This window comes from Macaca thibetana, chromosome 1 (assembly GCF_024542745.1).
Source record: "Macaca thibetana thibetana isolate TM-01 chromosome 1, ASM2454274v1, whole genome shotgun sequence".
Classification (NCBI taxonomy): domain Eukaryota; kingdom Metazoa; phylum Chordata; class Mammalia; order Primates; family Cercopithecidae; genus Macaca; species Macaca thibetana.
This window is the reverse complement of record NC_065578.1, coordinates 170,095,946-170,122,188: the sequence shown is the minus strand read 5'-3', so window position 1 is coordinate 170,122,188 and position 26,243 is coordinate 170,095,946. Positions and strand designations below refer to the sequence as shown.

At 36.3% G+C, this 26,243-nt stretch overlaps 1 protein-coding gene across 2 annotated transcripts in view; it reads left to right on the top strand.

Annotated features, from left to right (window-relative positions):
* The window catches only part of CDC73 (cell division cycle 73), a 145,696-nt gene that overhangs the window by 5,252 nt on the left and 114,201 nt on the right, over positions 1-26,243 (top strand). For both annotated transcript variants that reach the window (XM_050782830.1, XM_050782841.1), the window contains exons 3-10: positions 3,068-3,137; positions 8,293-8,355; positions 8,455-8,507; positions 10,959-11,047; positions 14,510-14,726; positions 20,013-20,111; positions 22,500-22,578; positions 24,590-24,654. In XM_050782830.1, coding sequence (XP_050638787.1) covers positions 3,068-3,137; positions 8,293-8,355; positions 8,455-8,507; positions 10,959-11,047; positions 14,510-14,726; positions 20,013-20,111; positions 22,500-22,578; positions 24,590-24,654 — 735 coding nt within the window. The remainder of the gene's footprint in view (positions 1-3,067; positions 3,138-8,292; positions 8,356-8,454; positions 8,508-10,958; positions 11,048-14,509; positions 14,727-20,012; positions 20,112-22,499; positions 22,579-24,589; positions 24,655-26,243) is intronic.

Below are 26,243 nucleotides of genomic sequence, written 5' to 3'. Positions count from 1 at the left end.
AATAAAAAAAAGTTAGTCAGGCGTGGTAGTGTGCACCTATACTCCCAGCTAACTACTCAAGGGGCTGAGGTGGGAGGATCACTGGGCCCAGGAGGTCGAGGCTGCAGTAAGCCATGATTGTACCAATGCATCTATCCTGAGTGATAGAGCAAGACTCTGTCTCAGGGAAAAAATGTGTGTGTGTGTGTATAGCAGTTGAGAAAGTATCCCGTCATTTAGTGGGCTTTGTATTAAACCATAAGGCTTCTGCTTTCCTGAGCGAGAAATACGTATTTATGTTACATATTAAAAAAAATAAAGTTAGAGCGGGACTACTTGGGAAATAATGGGAAAAAATAGCACCAGCTCCCTCTTTAAGGTTATTTTAACTCAGATCTTTAAAAACTAAATTAGGTAGTTCTTACAGTGTTGTGTTGGATATAGTCATTCATTTTAGTATAACAAAGATTCAGATAGTTGGCTTAGATTTATAGATTCTGTTTTTGGGAAATGGTTGTACGTATAACTGATAGCTGTAATTGTTTCTGTGGACCTTGGGACCCTCAGTTGCTTAAGATTTAATTCTTATTTTTCTTAAGTATTTGCCAGATTGAAAGAGTAGGATTCTAAAATTCCAAAGTTCTGTGAAGTTGAGATTGTTGTTTCCTAATTACTTGGTGTTATTTGCTGTTTTCTGTGCGCAGACCACTCTTTTTTTTTTCCCCCCCCCGAGATGGAGTCTTGCTCTGTCACTCAGACTGGAGTGCAGTGGCGTGATCTCGGCTCACTGCAACCTCCGCCTTCTGGGTTCAAGGGATTCTCCTGCCTCAGCCTCCCAAGTAGCTGGAATTACAGGCACACCCCACCATGCCCGGCTGATTTTTTGTATTTTTAGTAGAGACGGGGTTTCACCATGCTAGCCAGGATGGTCTTGATCTCCTGACCTCCTGATCCGCCCACCTTGACCTCCCAAAGTGCTGGGATTACAGGCGTGATCCACGTGAGCCACCGCGTCTGGCTGAGCAGACCACTCTTAAAACAGATATTCCTGATCCTTAGCTCCTACTTTAGTGTGAGTAGATGTAATCTTTTTCAGTGGACTGTAATGTGTACATAACTCAATAGTGACCAAATGATGACGTAAGTTATTAGACTTAGAAACAGTAACTTAAAATTAACCCAAATCTTTTAGCTGTTTATGGTGTTCCATGTAGACTGGTTTATTTTTATTTTTTATTTTTTTTTGAGACAGAGTCTTGCTCTGTCACCCAGGCTGGAGTGCAGTGGCAGGATCTTGGCTTGCCACAGCCTTGCCCTCCCGGGCTCAAGCTGTCTTCCTGCTTCAGCCTCCTGAGTAGCTGGGACTATAGCTGGGACTGCATGCGCTTGCCACCATGCCTGGCTAACTTATATTTTTATAAAGATGGAGTTTCTCCGTATTGCTCAGGCTGGTCTCTAACTCCTGGGCTCCAGTAGTCAACCCACCTTGACCTCCCAGAGTGTTAGGATTACAGGTATGAACCACCATGCCTGGCCTAGGCTGGTTTAAAAGAATACAAGCACAAGAAAACTCTGCACTCAAACTTTTGAACTCAGAAGGAGAAACTAAAATTTAGCTTGACCTTTTTAAAATAGAAGGTTCATTTTTAAGTGATTAAATACAGTTTATCTAAATCATTGAGGAATCAGAGCAGAATGTTTGGTGCAGTGAAATATAGGAAGTATTCAATATAAGCTCATTAGTCAAAGATACTAAAGGTTCTTGTTGTTACTTCATTGTTACACATATAAAATAACAAAGGATTTACACTGGAATCTCTCAGCTACCAATTTTTCTTGCACTGTTTGTTTGTGTTTGAGACTGGGTCTTGCCTCAGTCTCCCAAGTAGCTGGGATTATAGGTGCCTGCCATCACGCCTGGCTAATTTTTGTTTTGTTTTTTTTTTTGAGACAGAGTCTCACTCTGTCACCCAGACTGGTGTACAGTGGCATGATCTCAGCTCACTGCAACGTCCGCTGCCCAGATTCAAGCGATTCTCCTGCCTCAGCCTCTCGAGTAGCTGGGACTACAGGCGCCCGCCACCACGCCTGGCTAATTTTTGTAGTTTTAGTAGAGATGGGGTTTTACCATCTTGCTTAGGCTGAGCTTGAACTCCTCACCTCGTTTTTCCACTCGCCTCGACCTCCCAAAGTGCTGGAATTACAGGCGTGAGCCACTGCGCCTGGCCTAATTTTTGTATTTTTAGTAGAGATGGGGTTTCACCATGTTGGCCAGGCTGGTCTCGAACTCCTGACCTCAAGTGATCCGCCCACTTCTGCCTCCCGCAGTGCTGGGATTACAGGTGTGGGCCACCGTGCCTAGCTGTTGCTTTATTTATAATAATTATCTTCTGTATATCTTCCTGGAATTTAATAAATACATTTATTTATTTATTTATTTATTTAGAGACAGAATCTTGCTCTGTTGCCTAGGCTGGAGTGCAGTGGCACAATCTCGGCTCACTGAAACCCCCACCTTCCGGGTTCCAGTGATTCTCCTGCCTCAGCTTCCCGAGTAGCTGGGATTACAAGCTTGCGCCACCACATCCAGCTAATTTTTGTCTTTTTAGTAGAGACAGGGTTTTGCCATGTTGTCCAGGCTGGTCTTGAACTCCTGACCTCAGGTGATCCACCCGCCTCGGCCTCCCAAAGTGCTGGGATTACAGGCGTGAGCCACCGCACCCAGCCAAGAAAATTATTAAAAGTAACATGTTTAATAAATTTTCAGGATTCTTATTAGGTTCTTTTAGCCTAGTCATTTTTTACAAATGTGATTTAAAATATATTTTATCAAGATATGTTGAAATAAAATTCCAAAATTGCATGCTAATATTTATCAAGTTGTAAGAAAATTATTAAAAGTAACATGTTTAATAAATTTTCAGGATTTTTATTAGGTTCTTTTAGCCTAGTCATTTTTTACAAATGTGATTTAAAATATATTTTATCAAGATATGTTGGAATAAAATTCAGACATTATGTGTTAGTATTTATTAAGTTGTGTATCATTATTATTCATTTCATATCTCATTGAAAATTTTGGCTTTAGACTGAAAATATTCCTGTGGTTAGAAGACCTGATCGAAAAGATCTACTTGGATATCTCAATGGTGAAGCGTGTGAGTACTTTTTAAATTGTTCCCACCCTTAAATAGACATTATTTCTTTTTTCTCCTACGAAATAATGATTAGTGGGAAGCGAATTTGTATTTCCACTAAAAAATTAACCTACCTTCATTTTTGTCCATGTGCTCTTCTCTTTTTTATACAGTGAATGCACTGTCTTTGCTCTTAAGGCCAGTCACCCCTTCCTTGTGTGTGGATTCCATCTCCTTTCACAGTCTCAAAGACTTTGTCTTCGTAAGTTGTTTCTCTCTTACATCATCAGTTTTCTACTTTCTTCTGGATCATTCCCTTTTAGAATACCTACAGTAAGATTTCATGTTTAAAAATGTTTTTGATCCCACATTCCTACTGTTTACTGCTTTGTTTATCTTCTCCCTGATACGGTAAAATTCTTTGCAAGGGGTTGTGTGGTATCACTGCTGCTTCTTAACCTTTGTTTCTTTCTTGAAGCCACTCTAGTCTGGCCTTCATCCTTACCATCCCACTAAAATCACTCCTTGTAAGGTCAACACTGATTTAACGATTGCTACATCCTTTGGTCTCTCGTACCATACTTGACCTCTCAACAGCATTTGATACTGTTGACCACTCATTTTTGAAAGCCTTTCTTCATTTGGCATTTGGAACGCCAGACTCTTGGTTCTCTTTCTAGTCATTGTTCCCCTCTCAGTTTATTTTGGTTACTTCTGTACCTGACCTCTAATTCTTGAAGTTTCCAAGACTTGATCTTTTTTTTCTCTTTTCTTTTACCCTTATTCTCTAGGTGATCTCTTTCTGTTTTATGCCTTAGATATCATATATAAGCTGATAAAATTCCAAGTTTTTTTTCAGCATTGACTTCTTCCAGGGCACCAGATTTATAAATTTACTGTGAACATGTTTCCTTGGTTGTTGAATAGGCATCTGCAATTTAACATATTGAAACTGGAATGCCTGATTCCTTCTTTCCCTTCTGCCCTCACACAGAACAAAAACAAGTCTGCTTTTTCCTCAGTGTTCCCACTTTAGTAAGGGGTAGTGGTACCCTATTCCTGCAGTTGCTTAGGCCAGAACTCTGGGGAAATCTTTGTCACATCTCACTTCCATTCTATCAGCAGGTTGTTTTTTTCTGTCTTTAAAAGTATGACAGTTTCTTACCATTCTACCCACCCTATTTCATCCTTCCTTTTTAGATTATTGTATAGCTTCCTCACAGATCCCCACTCTTTTTTTCCTATAGTGTAATCTTAGCAGTAAAGAGTGTCCTGCTTTTGAAAAAGTATATAAACTTGATTGTGTCACTCACCTGTGGCTTCCCATCACTCTTAGAATAAAACTCATACTTGTTACCTTGGCAGTGATCTTGCCTCTGCCTAAATCTCTGTGACTTCATCTTCTACCAGTCTTCCTTTGCGCATAACAGTCAGTCTTTTTTATCTTTTAGCTATGCCAATCTTAGCGCCTTTGCACTTTCTCTTCTATCGTGAGTTCTCGTTCTCTGCATTATCACATGGTTCACTCCCTTACTATTTCTTTTAGATCCATGCTCAAGTGTTTTTCCAAATGTTGTTCCATCAGAGAAGACTTCTCTGACTACTCTAAAATATAATATCTCTTTCCCCCTTCTGTGGTTGTTATGTAGTGCCATCCTGATTTATTTTTCATCAAATCTGGTACATGGACCTGAAATTATATGTCTGTTTATGTACATAGTGTCTGTCGTTCCCATTAGAAGGTAAATTCTAAGGGGACAGACAGTCATTTGTCTTGTTAAATACCCAGCATTTAGAATAGTGGTGCATGGTAGGTTCTTAGTAAATGAATAATTATTAATTTACTCTCTTACAGAGTACAAACACGTTGGTATAATAGAACTATTGGATCTTACTTTGCCGAGTGTGGAGTGTAGTACCTTTAAGTCATTAATACCTGTCTTGTCGTGCATGGCTTTAAGCAGTAAGATTGATTTCCACAGAGAATCTTGTGTATAATGGAAAGATCATCATTAGGAATGCTTTCTTCCTATGCTATCCTCATTCAATAAGGACTTATTACATGCTTATTCTTAAAGGCATTATGCATTGTGCAAAATGCCAAATCCCTGTCTTAAACATGTAAACATGCTTACTGTCATGCAAGGGAGACAAACACAAAAGTTTAGAACCCAGCAGTATTGAAGAGGGAGTCTCAATTCTGTGAAGAGGATAGAGTTGGGAAGGATAGAAGAAACTTTTTTATTTTTATTTTTCTTTCAGAGATGGGGTCTCACTACATCATTCAGGCTGGTCTTGAAGTCTTGGACTCAAGCAGTCCTCCTTCCTTGGCCTCCCAAAGTGTTGGGATTGCAGGCATGAGCCACTGCGCCCAGCCATTTTTTTTTTTTTAAATCAAAGCAAATTTGATTCTTTGGAGCAGTGTTTCTCTAACTTTTTAAATGATGGTTCATATGGTTTGAAAATAGTGTGTGTGTTTGTTTGTTTATTTTTGGCCTCAGAAGATGTGGTATAAAGTCTAAGATTCTCTATTCTTAAGCGTCACAGGCGAGCCTGATAAATAGGCTCGTTTTGGGGAAGCGCTTCAGAGCAAATGGTTTTTCTTTTTAGAATCAAAAGTAGAGTTGCCCTGTATCCACATATGTCATTTCCTGTAGTTTCTATAGGACAAATTTAGTCACTAAGCATATTGCTTTGCTAGTTTTTAACGACTGTTAATTTAATAGTTTAATGAGAAGGTTGAGCAAATATTAAGACTGTATTCTTAGGAAGACTAACAGGTAAAGACGTTAGTTCTTAATTTATACATTTAACATGGTCTCAGTAAGAATCTCTGGTTTTTCTTGAGATAGGAGTAGAACTAGACAAGGTAATTCTAAAGTTCATTGGCAAAAGTAAGCATCCTAAAAATTTGTAGAAGAGCATTGAGAAAAGGCTAGTCATTCTAGAGAACTTAAAACACTGATAATTAAAAAAAAACTAAATGAATAGATACACTAATAAAACAACTTTATCTGTTAGATGAGAAATCTATATGTGAATTTAACATGTTAGTAAAGAGACATGTCAGGTCAATGGGAGAAAGGTGGGATTATTCAGTTACAAGCTGATAAAAGTAGTAAAGTTCTGTACTATAAAAAACAAAAGACATGACACACTGGGAAAATATATTAATATTTCAACTCATCACAGATAAAGGGCTAATCTCACTAATATATGAAGGGTCTTAGAACTTTATGCATAAAAGGCCACTCTGTGGATTATGTCATAAATTCACAGAAAAGGTGATAAAATCATGAAAAATGCTTAATTTCATTTATAGTAAGAGAATTGCAAATTTAAACTATACAGAGATAGGATTTTTTTTTTTAACTGATAGACAAAAATCTATAAATTTGATAATGTGGTCTGGTGGAGCAGTGAGAAAACAGATATTCTACTATATTGTCGGTTATAATGTTAGTCAGTACACCACTACACTCCCACTGAAGAATTGGCAGCAGTCTAACATTACAAATTTAACATAGAAATACATCCTGTGTCTAGAACTTTATCCTAGAGGTATATTTTGTTTAGCTTTTGTTTACCAGTTGTGAATAACTAAAAATTACACGTGTAGGGCGAATGCTAACTTTATTTTATTTTATTTATTTTTATTTTTTATTTTTTTTGGGACGGAGTCTCGCTGTGTTGCCCAGGCTGGAGTGCAGTGGCGCAGTCTCAGCTCACTGCAAGCTCTGCCTCCCGGGTTCATGCCATTCTCCTGCCTCAGCCTCCCAAGTAGCTGGGACTACAGGCGCCCACCGCCACACCCGGCTAATGTTTTGTATTTTTTTTAGCAGAGACAGGGTTTTACGGTGTTAGCCAGGATGGTCTCGATCTCCTGACCTCGTGATCCCCCTGCCTCAGCCTCCCAAAGTGCTGAGATTACAGGCGTGAGCCACCACGCCCTGCTGGTGAATGCTAACTTTAAAAAAATCTTGCCATTATGTATGTGTGTGTATGTGTGTATATATGTGTGTATATATGTACATTTATATATTTATGAAAATATATGACATGACTTTGTATTAATATATTATTGTGCCATTGTTTGTAATGACAGAAGACTAAAATTGAACAGCTCGTCAACAGGGACCTAGTGAAATAAATTGTAGTTAGGCCATACAGTAGAGTACTCAGTAACTATAAAAAAAAGAGTTAAGGAGGGCCTGACGCGGTGGCTCACGCCTGTAATCCCAGCACTTGGGGAGGCCAAGGTGGGTTGATCACAGGGTCAGGAGATGGAGACCATTCTGGCTAACACGGTGAAACCCCGTCTCTATTAAAAATACAAAAAAATTAGCCGGGCGTGGTGGCATGTGCCTGTAGTCCCAGCTACTCTGGAGGCTGAGGCAGGAGAATGGCGTGAACCTGGGAGGCAGAGCTTGCAGTGAGCCGAGATCGCCACTGCACTCCAGCCTGGGTGTCAGAGCGAGAATCCATCGCAAAAAAAAGTTAAGGAAATGCTCTACTTACTGATCTAGAGGGATATGGGAGATAAGTTGTTAGGTAAAAAAGAAAACAGGGTTCAGAACAGTATGTTTAGTATGTCACCGTTTGTATTAAAAAGGGTAAAAATAATTTCGTATTTCTTCTATCTACAGAAAGAAATTCTAGAAGGATATGTAAGAGACTAGTTGGCTGCATAGGGTGGTGGGAACTAGGTGAATAGTTGAGCCATTCAAAAATTAATTTAATTTTAAAAGTAATTTTACCAGTTGTGAATAAATGAAAATTGCATGTTTAGGGTGAATGCTAACTTTAAGAAAATCTTGCCCATATATATGTTTGTGTATATATGTTTATGTATTTACTTATTTATGTTTAGAGATACCTTTTTAGGTATCGATGTTATGATGTTGGAGCATATACTTTGAAGCAACTAATTTCAGTCAGATCATCTCAGTAATTTGTAAGCTGAATTGGTAAAAATAGTTTGTCCTCTTAGAGACTTTGTAGTATAGATTAGTCTTTTAATAAAATGTTTTTGCAGAGCTGTTTTAAAACTGAACTTTTTACCGAGAGAAAATCACCATATAGAAGTATATAAAAAACTTAAAGCATTTCACTTGTAATAATACCCAATATATATGTTGAAATAGTAATCCTTACATGAATCTTTTTATATCTTCAGCAACATCGGCAAGTATAGACAGAAGCGCTCCCTTAGAAATAGGTCTTCAGCGATCTACTCAAGGTATGTCTTGTTGCATGTTTATATTGAACTTTCAGAAACCCATTCCAAACTACACATTTATTTATTATAAATAATAAATAAGTTCTCTTTCTTTTATAGTCAAACGAGCTGCAGATGAAGTTTTAGCAGAAGCAAAGAAACCACGAATTGAGGTAAAGAAACTTGATTTTAAACAATTTTATTTATATTCTTATTGAAATCGGGATTCTGTAGTAACAAAGATTCTTTGATTGCAGTAACTTGAGAAGCTGTTTTTCTGGGAAAAATTTTTGTGGTAGAAAGAACAATTGATTAATAAGTAACTCAAGCTATAGTTTTAAGCTCTCACACATGCAAGCTATGTGATGGACAAATCATTTTATTTTCTTTGCTTTTATATTCTTATTGAAGAACATTGGCTCAAGGGTCAGAATTCTTTTTCCTTTCTTTTCTTTCTTTCTTTTTTTTTTTTTTTTTAAAGGCAAAATCTTTCTCTGTCACTCGGGCTGGAGTACAGTGGTGTCATCATAGCTTACTGTAGCCTCGACCTCCGGGGCTCGAGTGATCCCCCCACCTCAGCCTCCGAGTAGTTGGGACTGCAGGTGCCTGCCACCATGCCTGGCTAATTTTTTTTTTTTTTTCCAAATAGAGACAGGGTTTTTAAAATAGAGACTTTCTTTATGAAAGGCCAGATAGTAAATATTTTAAGCTTCATGGGCCATATAGTTTATGTTGCAACTATTTAATATTGTAGTGTGAAAGCGCTCATAGACAATACATAAATGAACAGATGTGGCTATGTTTCTATAAAAAACTTCAGAAAACAGATGGCGGGCAAGAATTGGTCTTTGGGATGTAGTTTGCCTACCTTTGAAACAATGTGTTATGGGTACTTGCTTTACTGCTCAGAGCTGCGAACACGAAGTACCTACTACTTTAATGTAATTTTAATTAAGGATATTCTGAGACATGGATCTGATATTTTTTAAGAGAATGATAATTGATTCATTGTTACTGCTCTATGCTATGTGTTATTCTAAGTACTTTATATGTATTAACTCATGTAATCTGATTTGCTCATAGATGATATGCATAGTACTCCCCAGAACTCATTAAATTGGTAGAACCATGCATGTCATCTATGAGCGAATAGGCTCAGACAGAGAAAGTGAATTGCTGAGGTTTGAAGAACCAGTTGGAACCTTGGCAGTCTGGTTTCTAGCCATTCCACTAGGTATAAATTTTGTGGTAGTAAAACTGAATATTTCCCCTTATATGAAAGGAGATTGTGACCTGTGGTTAAACAGTGTGTATGAATTTAGGGATACCATTTATGTGATCTCAAATTCCTGGCCTCAAGCAATCTGCCCACCTCGGCCTCCCAAAGTGCTGGGATTACTGCCATGAGCCACTGCACCCAGCTCAAGGGATGCCATTTATTTGAAACAATCTGAACACCACAGTCTGTTTGAAAAAATTCAACGTGGCAGAAGTCCTAGTTTCCTGGGATTCCAGTAACTTAAAAAATCAGCAGGAAATGGCATAATACATTTTTTTTTCAAATCATTTGTAGGGTTGAAATGTGTTACATAAACAGCTACGGTTTTCAGCATTTGTTTTCAGTTCAGTGTATGTCTTTTGAGGACCTGTAAGAAACTGTACTAGGAAAGAGAAACTGAGGGCAGAGTTTCTGATTTGATAAAAATCTAGGCCGCAGTTGTCCTGGGCTATATCTTTATTGCATGTGAAAAAGTTGGATGCATTTGCCAAAATATTTTTGCATTTATTTCAGCCGATGTATTCATTTTAAGATTTTTACATGGTAGATTCATAATAGGACATGAATTGGAGCCCAGCACCTTTTTGGATCTCTGGAGTATGCTGATGCTTTTTATACAGTTTTGTATTCTGTTAGTCATAGTCATTGACTCTGGTCCTCAGTTTTGTTATTTGTTGAATGTGAACATTAAACTAAATCAGGGTTACCAGATTTTGTTTTGTTTTTAACCACTTGCTTTTCAGACTAAGTTTTACTTGACATCATAATATGTGAATTAGATAAAAGCTGAGCTACCAGGGTTGAATTTCAGACAAGATCTTGAAGTGGCCCATGAGGCATTTAGTTGGAAGTTTCTAACGTTCTAAGGATCATCCTTTGAAAATCTTTAAGGTTTTCCTTTAAAGCATTTTGATTAGTGCTAATGGATTCAGGACCTGTAGCAACAGAAGAAAAAAAAAATGGAGATGCCAAAATGAAATTTTTGACTTTGGTGAAGGCTTGTCATAACATTTGGTTATTAACTTTCTCAAAAAGATGAATTTATTTGTTGTGTCTTTCTGAAGAAAATCAGCTATGATATGGGAAGAACACTTAATCATAAAGAAAAAAGTGGCTAAGCAAGTTTTTCTTAAGCTATTAGATGATTCCAGTCTTTAGATTCAACGTATATTTATTGTTACTATCTTTTGGTAGCTAAAAGTTTTAGTCTTGAAGTTGGCCTAAAGACACTGGTACCTAGAATTGTAGAGGTAGGAAATTTGGTAAGGAAAAGTTATATGTAGTGTTTTTTCTTCTCAAAAGTTAAATAAAAATTTAAAATGCATTAACCAGTGGTTATTTCCAGGATGAAGAGTGTGTGCGCCTTGATAAAGAGAGATTGGCTGCCCGTTTGGAGGGTCACAAAGAAGGGATTGTACAGACCGAACAGATTAGGTAAGAATTGTTTTTAAGTAGAAAGTAGGTAGTTTAGATATATGTAAAGGTATAAGGAAAAGGAATATTAAAATGCTCCCAACATTTATGTTTACCTCTTGGATTCATTGTATGCCTCTGTGCTCTTAGTTCATAAGAGTATGTGTGGGGATTGGAAGTTAATGTGTTTATCATGCTTTTTGAAAAGTCTTCTTGATTCTATTACCATGTTGGTCTTTCTTTTTAAAAATTGCTTTATAAGTTGAGAAATTCATTTTATGTTATCTCTTATTGATTATGTACAGCAGAGGTCAGCAAACTTTTTCTGGAAAGTGCCACATATTAAATATTTTTAGCTTTGAAGGTAGTATGGTCTCTTGAAACTACTGAGCTTATGTGGTGTAGGGAAAGCAGCCATAGACAATACATAAATGGATGGGCATAGTTTCTTCACTTTTTAAAAATGTTTTCATTTTTCTGGATTCCGACTACTCAGACTCTACTTGAAGTTGTTTGACAGCTCACTTACGTTTTTTTCTTTTTTTGGATTCTTTTCTGTCTGTTTATATTCTTTTTTGAATTATTTTTGGATCATTTCTGTTGTATTGAACTTTAATTTTTTTTTTTTTGGAGATAGATTTTCGCTCTTTCGCCCAGGCTAGAGTGCAGTGGTGCGATCTTGACTCACTGCAACCTCCGCCTTCTGGTTTCAAGCGATTCTCCTGCCTCAGCCTCCCAAGTAGCTGGGATTACAGGCACCTGCCACAATGCCCGGCTACTTTCAGTAGAGACGATGTTTTCACCATGTTGGCCAGGCTGGTCTCAAACTCCTGAACTCGTGATCCACCCGCCTTGGCCTCCCAAAGTGCTGGGATTACAGGCGTGAGCCACCGCGCCTGGCTGAACTTTAATATTTTTTTCTTTGACAGTTCACTTATGTTCTTTTCTTTTTTTGAATTCATTTTCTGTCTGTTATAGTCTTTTTTGAGTTCTTTTTGGATAGTTTCTGTTGTGTTTTCAACTTTACTTAATTTTTTTTTCTGTAATCCCATGCATGTTTAGTCTCCAACGTTGTAGTTTTCATCTCAAGTTTGTTTTGCTCTTTTTTTTTTGAGATGGAGTTTGGCTCTTGTGACCCAGGCTGGAGTGCAATGGCGTGATCTCGGCTCACTGCAACTTCCGCCTCCCGGGTTCAAGCGATTCTCCTGCCTCAGCCTCCCGAGTGGCTGGGATTACAGGCATATGCCACCACACCCGGCTAATTTTTGTATGTTTTGCTGTTTTTTAAAAAACATACCTACTTTATCTTTTTATTTAGCTTGTTGAAATATAGAACATAGTTCTTGTAATTATTTTCATGCCTTGAGATTAATTGATATTTCTCTTAATTCTGCTTTATTACATGTCTGCTTTATTACATTTTCCTGCTTTATTACATGTCATGTGATCTTTGATTGCACACCAAACATTGTGTATACTTTTTACCTTGTCGAGTGCTAGATATTGTTATATTTCCCCACATCGTCTTTAGCTTTTTTTGGGACACAGTTAAATCTCTTGGAAACAGTTTTGGTCTTGATTTTAACTTATCTGAACATTGGTCTGCTAGGGTAATTATTCCCCACCCACTGAGGCAAGACCATTCTGAGTGTGTAATACCTCATGAACATGAGGTTTCATTCTGGCTAGTGGAACAGGCACTATTCTTCACCTTGTGTGGCCACTAGGCATTATTCTGTCTAATTATTCTGTCCAAGGCCATGTCTTGGAAACTTACAAGGCAATAAGCTGAGGCAGTCATAGGGCTTACCTTGTTTGTTTCTCATTTGTTAGGGAATTACTGTCCTTCATTGCTTGATATCTAGCATCTAGTAAACCATTGTTTTATGTATTTTGACTGGTTATTTAAAGGCTGGAGGGTTAGTCTAGTCTCTGGTACTTCATCTTGGCTGTAAGTAGAAGTTCTATGTTTCAAAGTCCATTGGAGGCTTGATTATAGTTTGGAGAAGTACAGTGGTCACCCAGCCACCTTCCGGGGATATGTTCCAAGACCTCCAGTGGGTGCCTGAAACCTCGGATAGTCCTGAACTCCAGCCAAGGAATCCCAAGGTCACCTTGTCATTTAAGGGAAGCACTTTGGGAGTGGCATATGCGAATTGCTAGCGTCACTACTCTTGTGTTTTGGGGCCATTATTAGGTAAAATAAGGGCTACTTGAACCTAAGTACTTTGATGCTGCCATCGTCAATCTGATAACCAAGATGGCTATTAAGCGACTACTGGGCAGGTAATGTGTACAGTATCGATACATTGGACAAAAGGATCATTCATGTCTGGATATCCCAGGCAAGCGTCCCAGGCAGGACAGTACAAGATTTCAACAAGCTACTGAGCATGGCACATAATTTAAAACTTATGAATTATTTATTTCTGGAATTTTCCATTTAATATTTTGGACTGTGGTTGATAGCGGGTGACTGAAACTGGAAAGCCAAACAGTGGAGTACTGTATTTGAATTTGGCTTAAGGTATGCTGGTGTGCTTTAGATTTTAAGGGAAATCTGCACAGTATTACACAAAATGCATCAAATGCCAGGTGCATATGAGCACTACTATAAAGTACCTTCATACCTAATCTAAATAAAATTAGAATACTATATAATACTACTGTATTTAAACCTGCAGGAATTTTCATCCTTTTTCCAGATTTTGTGTAAACATAATTCAAGATTTTCATCTTGTGACTAAAGTAATATTTTTGTCTACTGTTATTAAGGTACCCAAACACTTTTTAATTCTTTTTCTCATTTTACATGATAAAAGATACTTTGCTTAAGATTATCGTTTTATGACATGTATACTTTCAGTGTTAAGTCTTTTTTCATATTTCTGCAAACATAGTCTCTTTTTACTATTTTGCCTATTTGAAAATCAAGGAAAGGGAAGAAAAAGGAAACTGTATAAAATACGGTTTTATCTTCCAGAGATTAAAGGAGTATGTTTTTGTGACATAAAAGCCTGTCACTTAATTATGTTCTGCACTATGGCATACAAGTTTGAAACCTTGAAATAAATTTCAAGGAAAACCTAGGCTTTGAACTTTCTGTAGGATGGATTTTTTACCCCCTTCCAAAGTGGCCTCTGTGTGTGTGTGTAATTTCTGTAGACAGAAAAAATACAAAGAAAAGCACCTATATTAATGAGTCCTGCTTTTTTGTGGGGAAGAGATGAAAAACCATCAAGAATTTTGTTGCACTGATACTTCTAAGAAATTACTAATTTGCTCTCAGAGTAGTATCTTGACATAAATTCTTTATAAAAATTTTATGTAATTGCAGAATAGCAAGTCAGTCTTACAGATAAGAAAACCTTAATTATTGCCCTTAAAGTGTTTTTACCAGAAATTTATAAATGTAACAAAATATATTTATGATACACTCCAGGAATCCTTGCTGTGAAAATTTAAAAAAGAAATTGCTTTTAGGTCTTTATCTGAAGCTATGTCAGTGGAAAAAATTGCTGCAATCAAAGCCAAAATTATGGCTAAGAAAAGATCTACTATCAAGACTGATCTAGATGATGACATAACTGCCCTTAAACAGAGGAGTTTTGTGGATGCTGAGGTAGATGTGACCCGAGATATTGTCAGCAGAGAGAGAGTATGGAGGACACGAACAACCATCTTACAAAGCACAGGAAAGGTAATTTATTTTACTCATTCATTGGAGTGAGAGAGAGAGAGAGAGAGAGAGTGAGTGTGTGTGTGTGTTTAATCTGTGGTTATAGAATTGGTTAAAGTTTGCTCTTAGGTGGAAGTTTCAAGTTTTATCTCTTTGAGAGCTCAGTAATAATGTAGATTTCCAGATGGTGATTTTTACCATTCCATTCTTGAATATGGTTGTTATTCATCAGAGATGCTGATGAAAAAGTAGGAATCAAAATACAAGCTCCTTCACCTGAAACATGATTTGCAAATCAAAGAATGGTCCGGTTTTCCTGTTGAGTCATTTTTGCTTAAACCTAATAAACAAGGAATAATATTGATGACAAGTTCTCTGGTTATTAATGCCATCATTTTTTTCCCACATAGTAGAGAACTTATGGAAATCTGTAGCAAACATTTATTGAGTATATTTTATACACTATATTCTGTTGTGTGGGTATAGCAGTTTTTTCATTTGTTCCCTGTTAGTGGAAATTGTTTTCTTTTGTTTTTGCTCCAAAGAGGGTGCGATTTTTCTCCCTTTCTCTGGCCTTCCTTTCTTCTCTCTACCTCCCTCTGCCTTCCTCTCTTTCTCCTCCTGTTTCCCTCTCTTCCTCCTTCCCTTGCTTCCTTTTCACCGTTATGAATAATGCATTAGAAAACATTGTTGTACATACACCTTTGTGTATTTATGTGTATATAGACAAAGGATTAATTCTTGGAAACAAATTGCTGGTTAAAGGAGATATGCACTTTATATTTTGAAAGATAAAAATCTGAAATACTTGAATGTCCAGTATTTTCATGGATCTCCAAAAAGAGGATGCATTTACTCTGATTTATGTACTTACTTTCATTTGTCTTTTCCTCTTCAGTGCCTCAATTTTCTCTTAAATGTTTTCTCCACTGATGCACACTCGTTAATAGTGATGATCTAGTAAGAATGTTGAAGTGTGCAAGGTTACTTGTGAAACTGAAATTTAACACTGTTTTAGGCAAATTGGTTTTGGTTGTAGAATTTTGGGATTTTAGCCTTCAATTTACATTGCTATTTTAGTAGAAGTAAAGTTATGAAAAGAGTATATGAAGAAAATAATCATTTCTTTTTCTTTTGTACTTTGACTTGTTTTACAAAGTACCTAAGGTTAAGTTTAAGAATCATTCTCCAGAGCTTAGAATTGTAGAGAAATCTGAGGATGTGAGTGAACTTCCATTTTTGCTCTTTACAATAAAATGATTTGTTGATACTGATTTTCACTGTCTAGTATGGCTAATACTTGAGTAATATTGTGACTTATGTTGATCCACCAGTGTTCATTCAAATCAAAAAATCTCAAACTCATAGTAGAGGAATAAAAACAGGTGATATACCCTACCTAACTTTTAGACCAGACATTACTTTTTCAAGTAATTGAGGTGAACAATTTTCTTTGAGCTCTAGGTGGCAGGATTGTACCATCATTTCTAAACTTACTGATTTAATATTGTTGGTACCACTATATCTTTTAAAAAGTAAGTTAATAAAAGAATTGTAGCTAGGCTTGCGTAAATGAGTATTATTAGCATTTAAAAAAATAACTTTGATAGTCTGTGTATTGTTTTTATCAGGTACACTCTAAAAATACTCTTAGGCAGGTGAGAATAAAAAAAATACTCTAGATACTTAAAGCCTTGTGGATTTTAGATAGACCTTCATTATTACTAGTTATCAGGGCTTTCTTATTTTTTGAGTTTCAGGAACAAAAGTTGGGTTGAAGATTCATGAGAGGCTGGGTGCGGTGGCTCACGCCTGTAATCCCAGCACTTTGGGAAGTCAAGGCAGGTGGAACAGTTGAGGTCAGGAGTTCAGTTCCAACCTGGACAACATGGTGAAACCCCGTCTCTACTAAAAACACAAAAATTAGCTGGGCATGGTGGCGTGCTCTTGTAATCCCAGCTACCCAGGAGGCTGAGCCAGGAGAATCGCTTGAACCTGGGAGGTGGAAGTTACAATGAGCTGAGATTGTGCCATTGCACTCTAGCCTGGGTGACAGAGTAAGACTCTGTCTAAAAAAAAAAAAAAAAAAAAAAGATTTCATGAGAAGTATAAATATGTTATTTTTTTCAAGGACCCCAAATAAAGCAACTTGATTTTATAATGCCATTTAGAAAACACACTTTTAAACTTACATAAATTAGGTGAAAGATTTATACCATCTGAAGAGAAATGTATATAAACATATATAAATTAGTGTATGTTCATCGTTGAAAAACTGATAAAAGGATATTACTAGAAGGAAGATGTTAATCACCTGTAATTCTACTACATAGCAGATTGATGATAATATTGATTAATACCTCTTTATTTTTAAAGTAGTGAGATTTGCTTTTCATATATTTCCAACTATTTTTATAATAAGACTAAGATTTTATGTGCATTTTTCACTGTATTGACCTTTGCAGTGATGGCGCAAAATCAATGGTTGGTAAAACTGCTGGTCTTGGTGTGAATCAAGGCAATGGCACTTAACTTTACTGGTAGCCATTGTGTTCTTTACTCACTAATGTCCTTGATGATGTTTTTAAAATTTATGAATTTTGTTAAATCTTGACCCTCAAGTATGTCTTTTTAATATTTTGTGTGATGAAATTGGAATGTAGAAAGCACTTCTGCAAACATGATGGTTATTCTCATCAAGAGACTTGTGCCATTGTATGAAGTATGAACTGAATCAACATTTTTTTATTAGAGTGTTATTCAGACTTGGTTATTTGGCAGATTTTTTTTTTTTTTTTGAAAGTGAAGGAAATAAATATGTTCCTTTAAGGAAAGCAACTGATAGTATTTGTTACCAATGATAAAATGAGAGCTTTCATGAGAAAATTAGAATTTTGGGAAGTTTCTTTATGCTGCTGTCACCATAACACTTTTCTAATCCTTTTTCTACCCATAAGTAAAGAAACAAGCAATTTTCTAGTTCTTAAAGTCTTCTAGTGAGTCTTTTACAAATAATATTAACAAGTATAGTTTGTTGATACTGTATAATTAACCATGTTAATATTTGGAAAATGTGCATAATTCAGTGACTGATATTTTCCAGATGACCAGTGAATGCTGTCACAAATCATACATGGGTAAAAAGTTCATTTAAAGTGCAAGAGAGACTGATGGATTTTAAAGTACCTATACAAAAAGTTTATGGATGTGGTTTCCATGTTGCGTTAACCTTTAAGAACCATTTATTGCATTATGGTATGATATCAAAGAAGACTATCCACAGTTACCTGAAAAACTACTAGAATGTTCTTCCCTTTTCCAACTGTTTGTGTGAGGATGCGTTTTCTCTGTATTCTTTGACCAAATAAGAGAGCACAGTGAATGTTGAATGTAGAAGCCTATCTGAGAATATAGCTGTCTTCTATTAAGCCAGAGATTAAGGAAATTTGCAAAAATTAAAAACCTGCCACTGTTTCTTGTCATTACCTTTATGCATTTTGAAAAGTGATTTTTCATGAAATATGCTATTATGTTTACATGAAATCTTGTCTTCTTATTTTTAAAAGAATTTAAATTTTTTTCAGTTTTAATCTTTAATTCAATAGATACTGTAATTCACACAAACTTAAAGCTCTTTGGGGTCCTCAGTAATTTGTAAGAGTGCAAAGGGGTCCTGAGACTTACATTTGCTGCTCCAGAGAATTATAGGAATTAGTTAGCACTGCAACTGATATAGTGATAATAGTGATGTTTCAAGCAGCCTCTCATTTTATATACATATTTATTTGTATAGTATTTAACATCTACAAACTAGGCCAGTGCTAAGCACTGACCGGAGGTGCATTGGTCTTAGCTCTCACAGAAGTTACACTCTTTAGCAGAAGTCAAAATTAAATAAGCAGTAATTATTAGGTACATTGTAGGGCAGACACCCAGCAAGGGCAGTTAACTTAATTGAGAGTAAAGAGGAGTGACACCTAAAGAATAAAACCTAGTGAGAGAGGTGAAAGGGATAAGGTGGGAAGAGTGGTACAAGCCAAGGAAACAGAATGCTTTGTTTAAAGAAGAGAAATTATGTTGTATTTGAGGTTCATGAGGGCAGTGACCATGTCTTTTTTGATCATGATTGTACCCAAGTGCCAAGCAAGGTATTTGGCTTAGAGTAGATTCTTACTACATATTCCTTCAAATGTTAAGCGATTGATAGGCAGCATAAGAAGAGCCCCAAAGGAACTGTCAGACATTAGGGGTAAAACCAAGAGAGAGTAGCATCTCAGAGGCCAAGTGTCTTTGTCTGTTTTCTGCTGCTGTGGATATCACAGACTGGGTAATTTGTGAAGACAAGAAATTTCTCACATTTCTGTAGGCTGGGAAATCCAAGAGCATAGCAGTGGCATCTGGTGAGGGTCATTTCATGGCAGAAGGCAGAAGCAAGCAAGCAAGCAAATGAGACACAGAGAGAAATGGGGCCAAACTTCTTATATTGGGAATCTGAGCCCACTTTTGCAATAACAACATTAATCCATTCGTAAGGGTGGAGCCCTTATGACCTACCTAATCACCTCTTAAAGTCTCCACCTCCTAATACTATTACAATGGAGTAAAATTTCGACATGAGTTTTAGAGGAGACATTCAATCTGTAGCATGAAGGAAGACTGTTTCTTGAAGGAAAAAGTAGTCAGATTAGTTAGCTGTGTTGACTTTTGATCAGCATGTAATTGCATCATAAGTCGAAGAGCATTTGTACTTGTACTTTCCAACTTTATCATGGCTCACTGCAAGCTCCACCTCCCAGATTCACGCCATTCCCCTGCCTCACCCTCCCGAGTAGCTGGGACTACAGGTGCCTGCCACCACACCCGGCTAATTTTTTGTAGTTTTGGTAGAGACAAAGTTTCACCATGTTAGCCAGAATGGCCCTGATCTCCTGACCTCGTGATCCACCCGCCTTGGCTTCCCAAAGTGCTGAGATTACAGGCGTGAGCCACTGCGCCTGGCCTTATTTAGATTTTTACTTGTTTTCTGGTTTTATATTTGAACAGATGCCGAATATGAAATATATGAATACATTTGTAGCAGTTTAAGTAAAACGAAAATGATGAATACCATGGGATTTACAATAATCAGTCTCTGGATGAATATCTTAGTGGCTGATTTTTATATTTGTGTATAATAATGGTACCTTATTATGACATATATAGTAGGGAAGAATTGATAGGAAGATAACTTAGTCTTAAATTATTTATTAAGTAAATTTACTATTGTATATTTAAAGTGGGCTTAATTAAAATCCATTTATATTTTAGAATTTTTCCAAGAACATTTTTGCAATTCTTCAATCTGTAAAAGCCAGAGAAGAAGGGCGTGCACCTGAACAGCGACCAGCCCCAAATGCAGCACCTGTGGTAAGAATGCTTTACTGCTTTACAGTAATTTTAATGAAGTTGCCACTTACATTGCAGTGTAGTAACATTGAAGACATCTTCACATTTTAAAATCAGTGGATTCTAAACCTTTTGCTGCTTCAGAATATCTGAAAGATTTGAAAGCCCTTCCCAGCATTAAAAGTTACTTACTTCAGCAGTAATTCTTAACCACAGCAGTAATTCTTAATATACCTGGGTCAGAGTCTGAAAAAGGTTAATTAAGGAAAACCCTTTATTTATTTTAAGTAAACTGTGGCTGGCCTACTCATTGTTGCTTGGGACAATCACTAACTATTGTTAATAACATAAATCTCTGTTACCTCCCAGTTTGGGGTTCTTTTTGACATTATATCTGTTACACCTTGGTGAATGTATTTCTCCTGGTCACCAGCCATACTTTCCTTTAATTGTGCCTCCATTTCAGCTGCTGTGAGAGTTGACTGCCTTCTCTTTGAAATGCCATTTAAGACCCTCCCAAAGTAAATTTCATGTATGACATACAGCCTGTATTTAAATTCAAACATACTCTAATTTTGTTGAAAATCCTTCCAGCTATTTTCATATGATTCAACAAAGGAACAAAACACAAATGAAATTGTTTTCTGCAACAGAAAATAGAAGATTCTATAAATAGAAAATTTATTTAAAAAAATTTTTTTTTGAGATAGAGTCTCACTCTGTTGCCCAGGCCTGAGTCACTGGCCTGATCTTGGCTCACTGCAACCTCTACCTCCTGGGTTCCAGTGATTCTCCTGCCTCAGCCTCCCAAGTAGCTGGGATTACAGGCACATGCCACCATGCCTGGCTAATTTTTGTATTTTTAGTAGAGATGGGGTTTCATCATGTTGGCCAGGCTGGTCTTGAACTTCTAATCTCAGGTGATCTGCCTGCCTCAGCCTGTCAAAGAATCTTCTATATTTTTAAAACTATGTCAGGTTTTAAAAGGCATATTGAAATGTATTAGAGTACTAATACAGCCTTTGCAACTACTTTGTAGTAGTTTTATTTGCTCATGAAATTGTTGGAATTTAACTTTTAAAGATGGTAGACTTTTGTTGATAATTAGATAAATACTTTTAGTTGATTCTCCATCAAGTACTTAAGTGCCTACTATTAGACAGTCTGCTAGTGATCCTGAGATACAATAATGAGAAAGATTATAGTCCCTACTTTCTTTGAGCTTGTAGTCTAATACAGCAGTCCCTAACCTTTTTGGCACCAGGGACCAGTTTCGTGGAAGACAGTTTTTTCACGAATTGGGGGAGGGTTTTGGAATGAAACTGTTCCACCTCAGATCATCAGGGTTTAGTTAGATTCTCATAATGACCATGTAACCTAGATCCCTCAGCAGTTCCTTACTTATTAGATGTTTTTTTTTTTTTTTAAAGGTAGTGAAGTAAGAGCTATGATGGCAAAGCACAGGGTACTTAGAATTATGAATTGGTTGACATTTCGAATAGCAGTTGATAGGAAACATGTCAAACCTTAAAACAGTTCTACCATTTGTGACTGAATATTCTTTCTGTATATTTATATAATCGTTAGAATACTTGAAGGTTTTAATGTTTGGCCCTTGACTATAGAAGTATATGCCTAGTGTGAAGTAAGCGTCTATTTATCATTCTTGATAGGTATTGATAAGTATATTTGGCATAATATTTGATATAGAATCCTATTGTAATAAAATGAAAAGTATTTCAGTCTTCATGAATTTTCCAAGTAGCTTTGAGAATATTGTTAAATATGTGTTTTTAGTTTGTTAAACATTGTGAGTTTTGATAAAGTATTTGTGATTAAATAATGCATCATTAGACTAACAGCCTTTTCTAATTATTTTAAAAAAGATACCTCTTACTTCAGTCTTACTCTGTTTATAATGGATTAATCATCATGGCTTTCATGTTTATTTAAGGATTAATAGTTTGGTGGATAATTCAGCTAAAAGTCTCTAAAACTAAACTCAACATACTTTGAATTTAAGGGTTTTTTGTTTTGTTTTGTTAAAACAATTATTATTGGAAGGAAGAGTATTAGGTCTTAAAGATACTTTAGCCAGGTATAGTGGCTCATACCTGTAATCCTAGCACTTTGGGAGACTGAGGTCGATCACCTGAGGCTAGGATTCAAAACCAGCTTGAGCAGCGTGGTGAAACTTTGTCTCTATAAAAAAATTAAAGAAAAAAAATTAGCTGAGTGTGGTGGTACATGCCTGTGGTCCCAGCTACTTGGAAGGCTGAGCGGGGAGGATCACTTGGGCCCAGGAGGTCTTGGCTGCAGTGAGCCATGGTCACACTACTGCACTCCAGCACATTAAATAAGTGACGTTTAAAAATACTAACAAATAACTCATAATTAATTTTTTTACAGGATCCTACTTTGCGCACCAAACAGCCTATCCCAGCTGCCTATAACAGATACGATCAGGAAAGATTCAAAGGAAAAGAAGGCAAGTTGCTTAATTCTTATCTTCCCCTTACTGTGGTTGTGTTGAACTTGAGAGACAGTATGGGCTGATGTTTGGGTAGGGCAAGGGTTGGCAAAGTAATGTCTACAGACCAGATCTTACCCACTGCAATTTTTCTTAAATAACATTTTGTTGGGACACAGCCACACTCATTCATTTATGTATTTTATATATGGCTGCTTTGGCTTTGTGACATCAGTATAAAATTGTTTCAGTAGAGACTGTGTAGCCTATAAAGCCTAAAAATATTATTTAGCCCTTTACAGAAAAAAGTTGGCCAACCCTTGGTTAATAGCATGGATTCTGGATCCAGATAGCTTATGTCATATTAAATTTTTGTGTGAATTTTAATGTTACTTTAACTGCATTCTGCCTTAGTTTTCTCCTGTGTGTAATTAAAATATTACTATAGTACCTGTCTCTTATGGTTATTGTGAGTATTAGACTGGTTAATAAATACTAAGTTCCCAGAATAGTATCTGATAGGTAAGTAAATTATCTATAAATGTTTGCTGTTATTCATACTGCTTTTGTTTTTATATAAAGTAGAGATTTTATATGTTAAGTCATGTTTCTCAAGTTATAAATGTGTATGTGCATTGAGAACTTGGAAACAGATTTTGAGCAATGATGGGAGGACTTATTTTGTGATGGTCTACGTGATATTGTGGCTAATGCAATAGTGAACCATTTCTGCAGTTGTGAGGTGAGACTAATGTCAGTGTAACTTCCTCTTGGAATCTTCATTCATCATGACTTGATTCATGAAAATATTAAGTAGAAGCAGCTGGAAGTTAATGATATTTTTATGCATAATCTGAAATCTTAAGTATTTTAAAAATGATATGTTGCCTTGATGCAATGAATTTTGTGTGCTGACTTCATTTAGTTGATAAAGGCATGCACTGGATATGTGCCATAGAAAGACTACGTCCATTCTTTCGTTATAATATTCAATGTTTTTCTTGGGGAATGAATTATATAAAGCAGAGGTTGGTAAATTACATCTCCAAAACTAAATATAACCCTCCATGGGCCAAATTGGGTTGTCCCCATTTGATCACATATATTGTTTATTCTGTTTTTGCGCTACAGATACAGAATTGGGTAGTTGTGACAGAGATTTTAAGGCTCGCAGTATGTAAAATATTTGCCTTTGCAGAAAGGCATATTGGGATTCTGTCCTGGCACTCCAATCATTATTTACAACACTGCTGTCTATAAAATATATAATATGGTTGATTGCTGTGGCTCACACCTGTAATCCCAGCACTTTTGGAGGTGGAGGCAGGAGGATTGCTTGAGTTCAGTACTTTGTGACCAGCCTGACCAAGATGGCAAGACCCCATCTCTACCAAAAATACAAAAAAATAGCTGGGTTCAGTGGTGCATGCCAGTGGTCCTAGCTACTCAGGAGGCTGAGGTGGGAGGATTGCTTGAACCTGCGGAGGAGGGATGGGAGAAGAGGTTGCAGTGAACTGAGATTGTGCCACTGTATTCCAGGCTAGGTGACAGAGTGAGACCCTATCTCAAAAGAAAAAAAAAATGTGTGTGTGTATATATATGTATGTATGTATATAAAAATAAGTATATGCCTATGACTGAAACTTTGGAACACTACTTTTTATAACTTTGGGTCTTCTCATGGTATTAGGTGCTTTTAATGGTACTGTCATTGAGTATTAGTAGTAAGTAATTTGGGGGTTATAAAATATTCAATCTAATTTTTGAACGTAATTGCAGAGATAGTCTTAACCAGCTTCTACACAATAGGCTTGCTGGTCTGTATTTAATATATTAGTATTTTTTACCCTAGTGTCCTTTCTAAAGTTTTTATCTTCACAAATATGGAATTTAATTTTACATAGTAGATTCAAGGCTTTGTTATACTATTGAACCATGACATTCAATGTAGATTATTACTTTAGATTTGTTATAGGTCATAAGATACATGATCTATAAAATCTTAACAGTAAGCCTCTTTTTTTCATAGAAACGGAAGGCTTCAAAATTGACACTATGGGAACCTACCATGGTATGACACTGAAATCTGTAACGGTAAGTTAATTTGGCTGTAGATTTCTTTTGTTCCAGGGATTTTATGTGAGTAGCACATGTTGAAGAAAATATTCTCTTATATTTTTTATTTCAAACATTTTTCTTTGTTGATCACTTGTGCTGATTGATCTGTGTGGTGTATTGATTAATGGGTATCCTGTTTCGTGTTTCTTTTCCTTCAAACTAAGTTGAATATATGTAAACAAAAGCTGATTCGATTAACTTGCAAGTAGGGCAGTGCCACCTGGTCAGTATTTAAAACCATTAAGTTAGGAGGTCAGTTTGGGAGAGCTTTTTGGCATAATATTCTTTGTTTTTAAAAATGTAATGTCTTACGCTCTTTAAAGAGATGGATTATAGTGATTATAATGCTTACAGAGTATGTAATTAACAGAACTAAATACTTGGGTATCTGTGAATATAAGCCTTTGGTTCACGTTTAGCAAACTTTCTTTTTTTAACCTCCTAAAAATGGTTATTTCTATATATTCTGACCAAGCCATATTTAACACTTTTAATTTTTATTTAGTTAATGATTGGATTGGATTCTAGTAATCTCATTTTGCATATTTATATTCTAGATCGTTATACCTTTTATACTTTTGTTTATATTCTAGATTATACTTTTAAAATACTATGATGTGTATTAAATAGAGTATACTTAAGACACTAATAACCAAACTTTTGTCTTTGCTTGTGAATCATCAGATCTTTATGGACTCTATGTAACATGGAATCATTATATAAGTGCTGTGATTTCTCAGAACTAACATATAACTTTATACCTACGTGGAATTTTTCATGTTTTACTCACTCATTTCCAAAAGCCAATAGCAAGTATAGAGATCTGATTTTAAGTCTGTTTTTTTCTGGACTTCAAATTGGGATTGGATATCAGATGTTTTGTTAATATACTTGTTTTTAAATTGTCATCAGATTTGTTTCTTTGTTTCTGTATTATTAAATTATATGTAGATTAATGAATTCATTCAAGAAGTACTTATTGAGCATTTGTGTCGGATCCTGTCCTTGTTGCTGGTCATACAGCTGTGAATAAATCAGATGAGGCTTGTTTAGATGAGAAGTCAGAGATACTTCTCTCAGGAGGTAACAGTTGAGCAGAGACTTGGATTGCATTCCTCTGCGTCAAGGCAGAGATCAAGACTGAGGTCCAGTTGGGCAACAGCAAGGCGGCCAGTGTTGTTAGAGTTTAGAGAATTAGGGCAAAAGTCATGAGGGATTAGATACTCCTATCTTATGCAGTCTGCCTGGTTCTTCCTGACTTCAATATATAATTCATGGCTAAAGATTTAGTTTTAAATTCTTACATGATTTGGTTATTGACTTCTTGGGAACAGAACTTGCCTACTAATCATTTCCCTAAGTGCGACAGGATTTGCCCGCTGATCATTCCCTAAGTGAATTAGTCGTAGAATGAAGTTGTTATCCTTGGGGAGCCATCAAAGTAAGTTTTTTGTTATTTTTGTTATTGTTGTTTTGCTTTTCTCATCCATCCCTGTAGCTCTGAAATGCCATGAAATGGTTTTATTATCTGAGCTTCTTTGCAAATAGTAAAATCTGTGATGGTT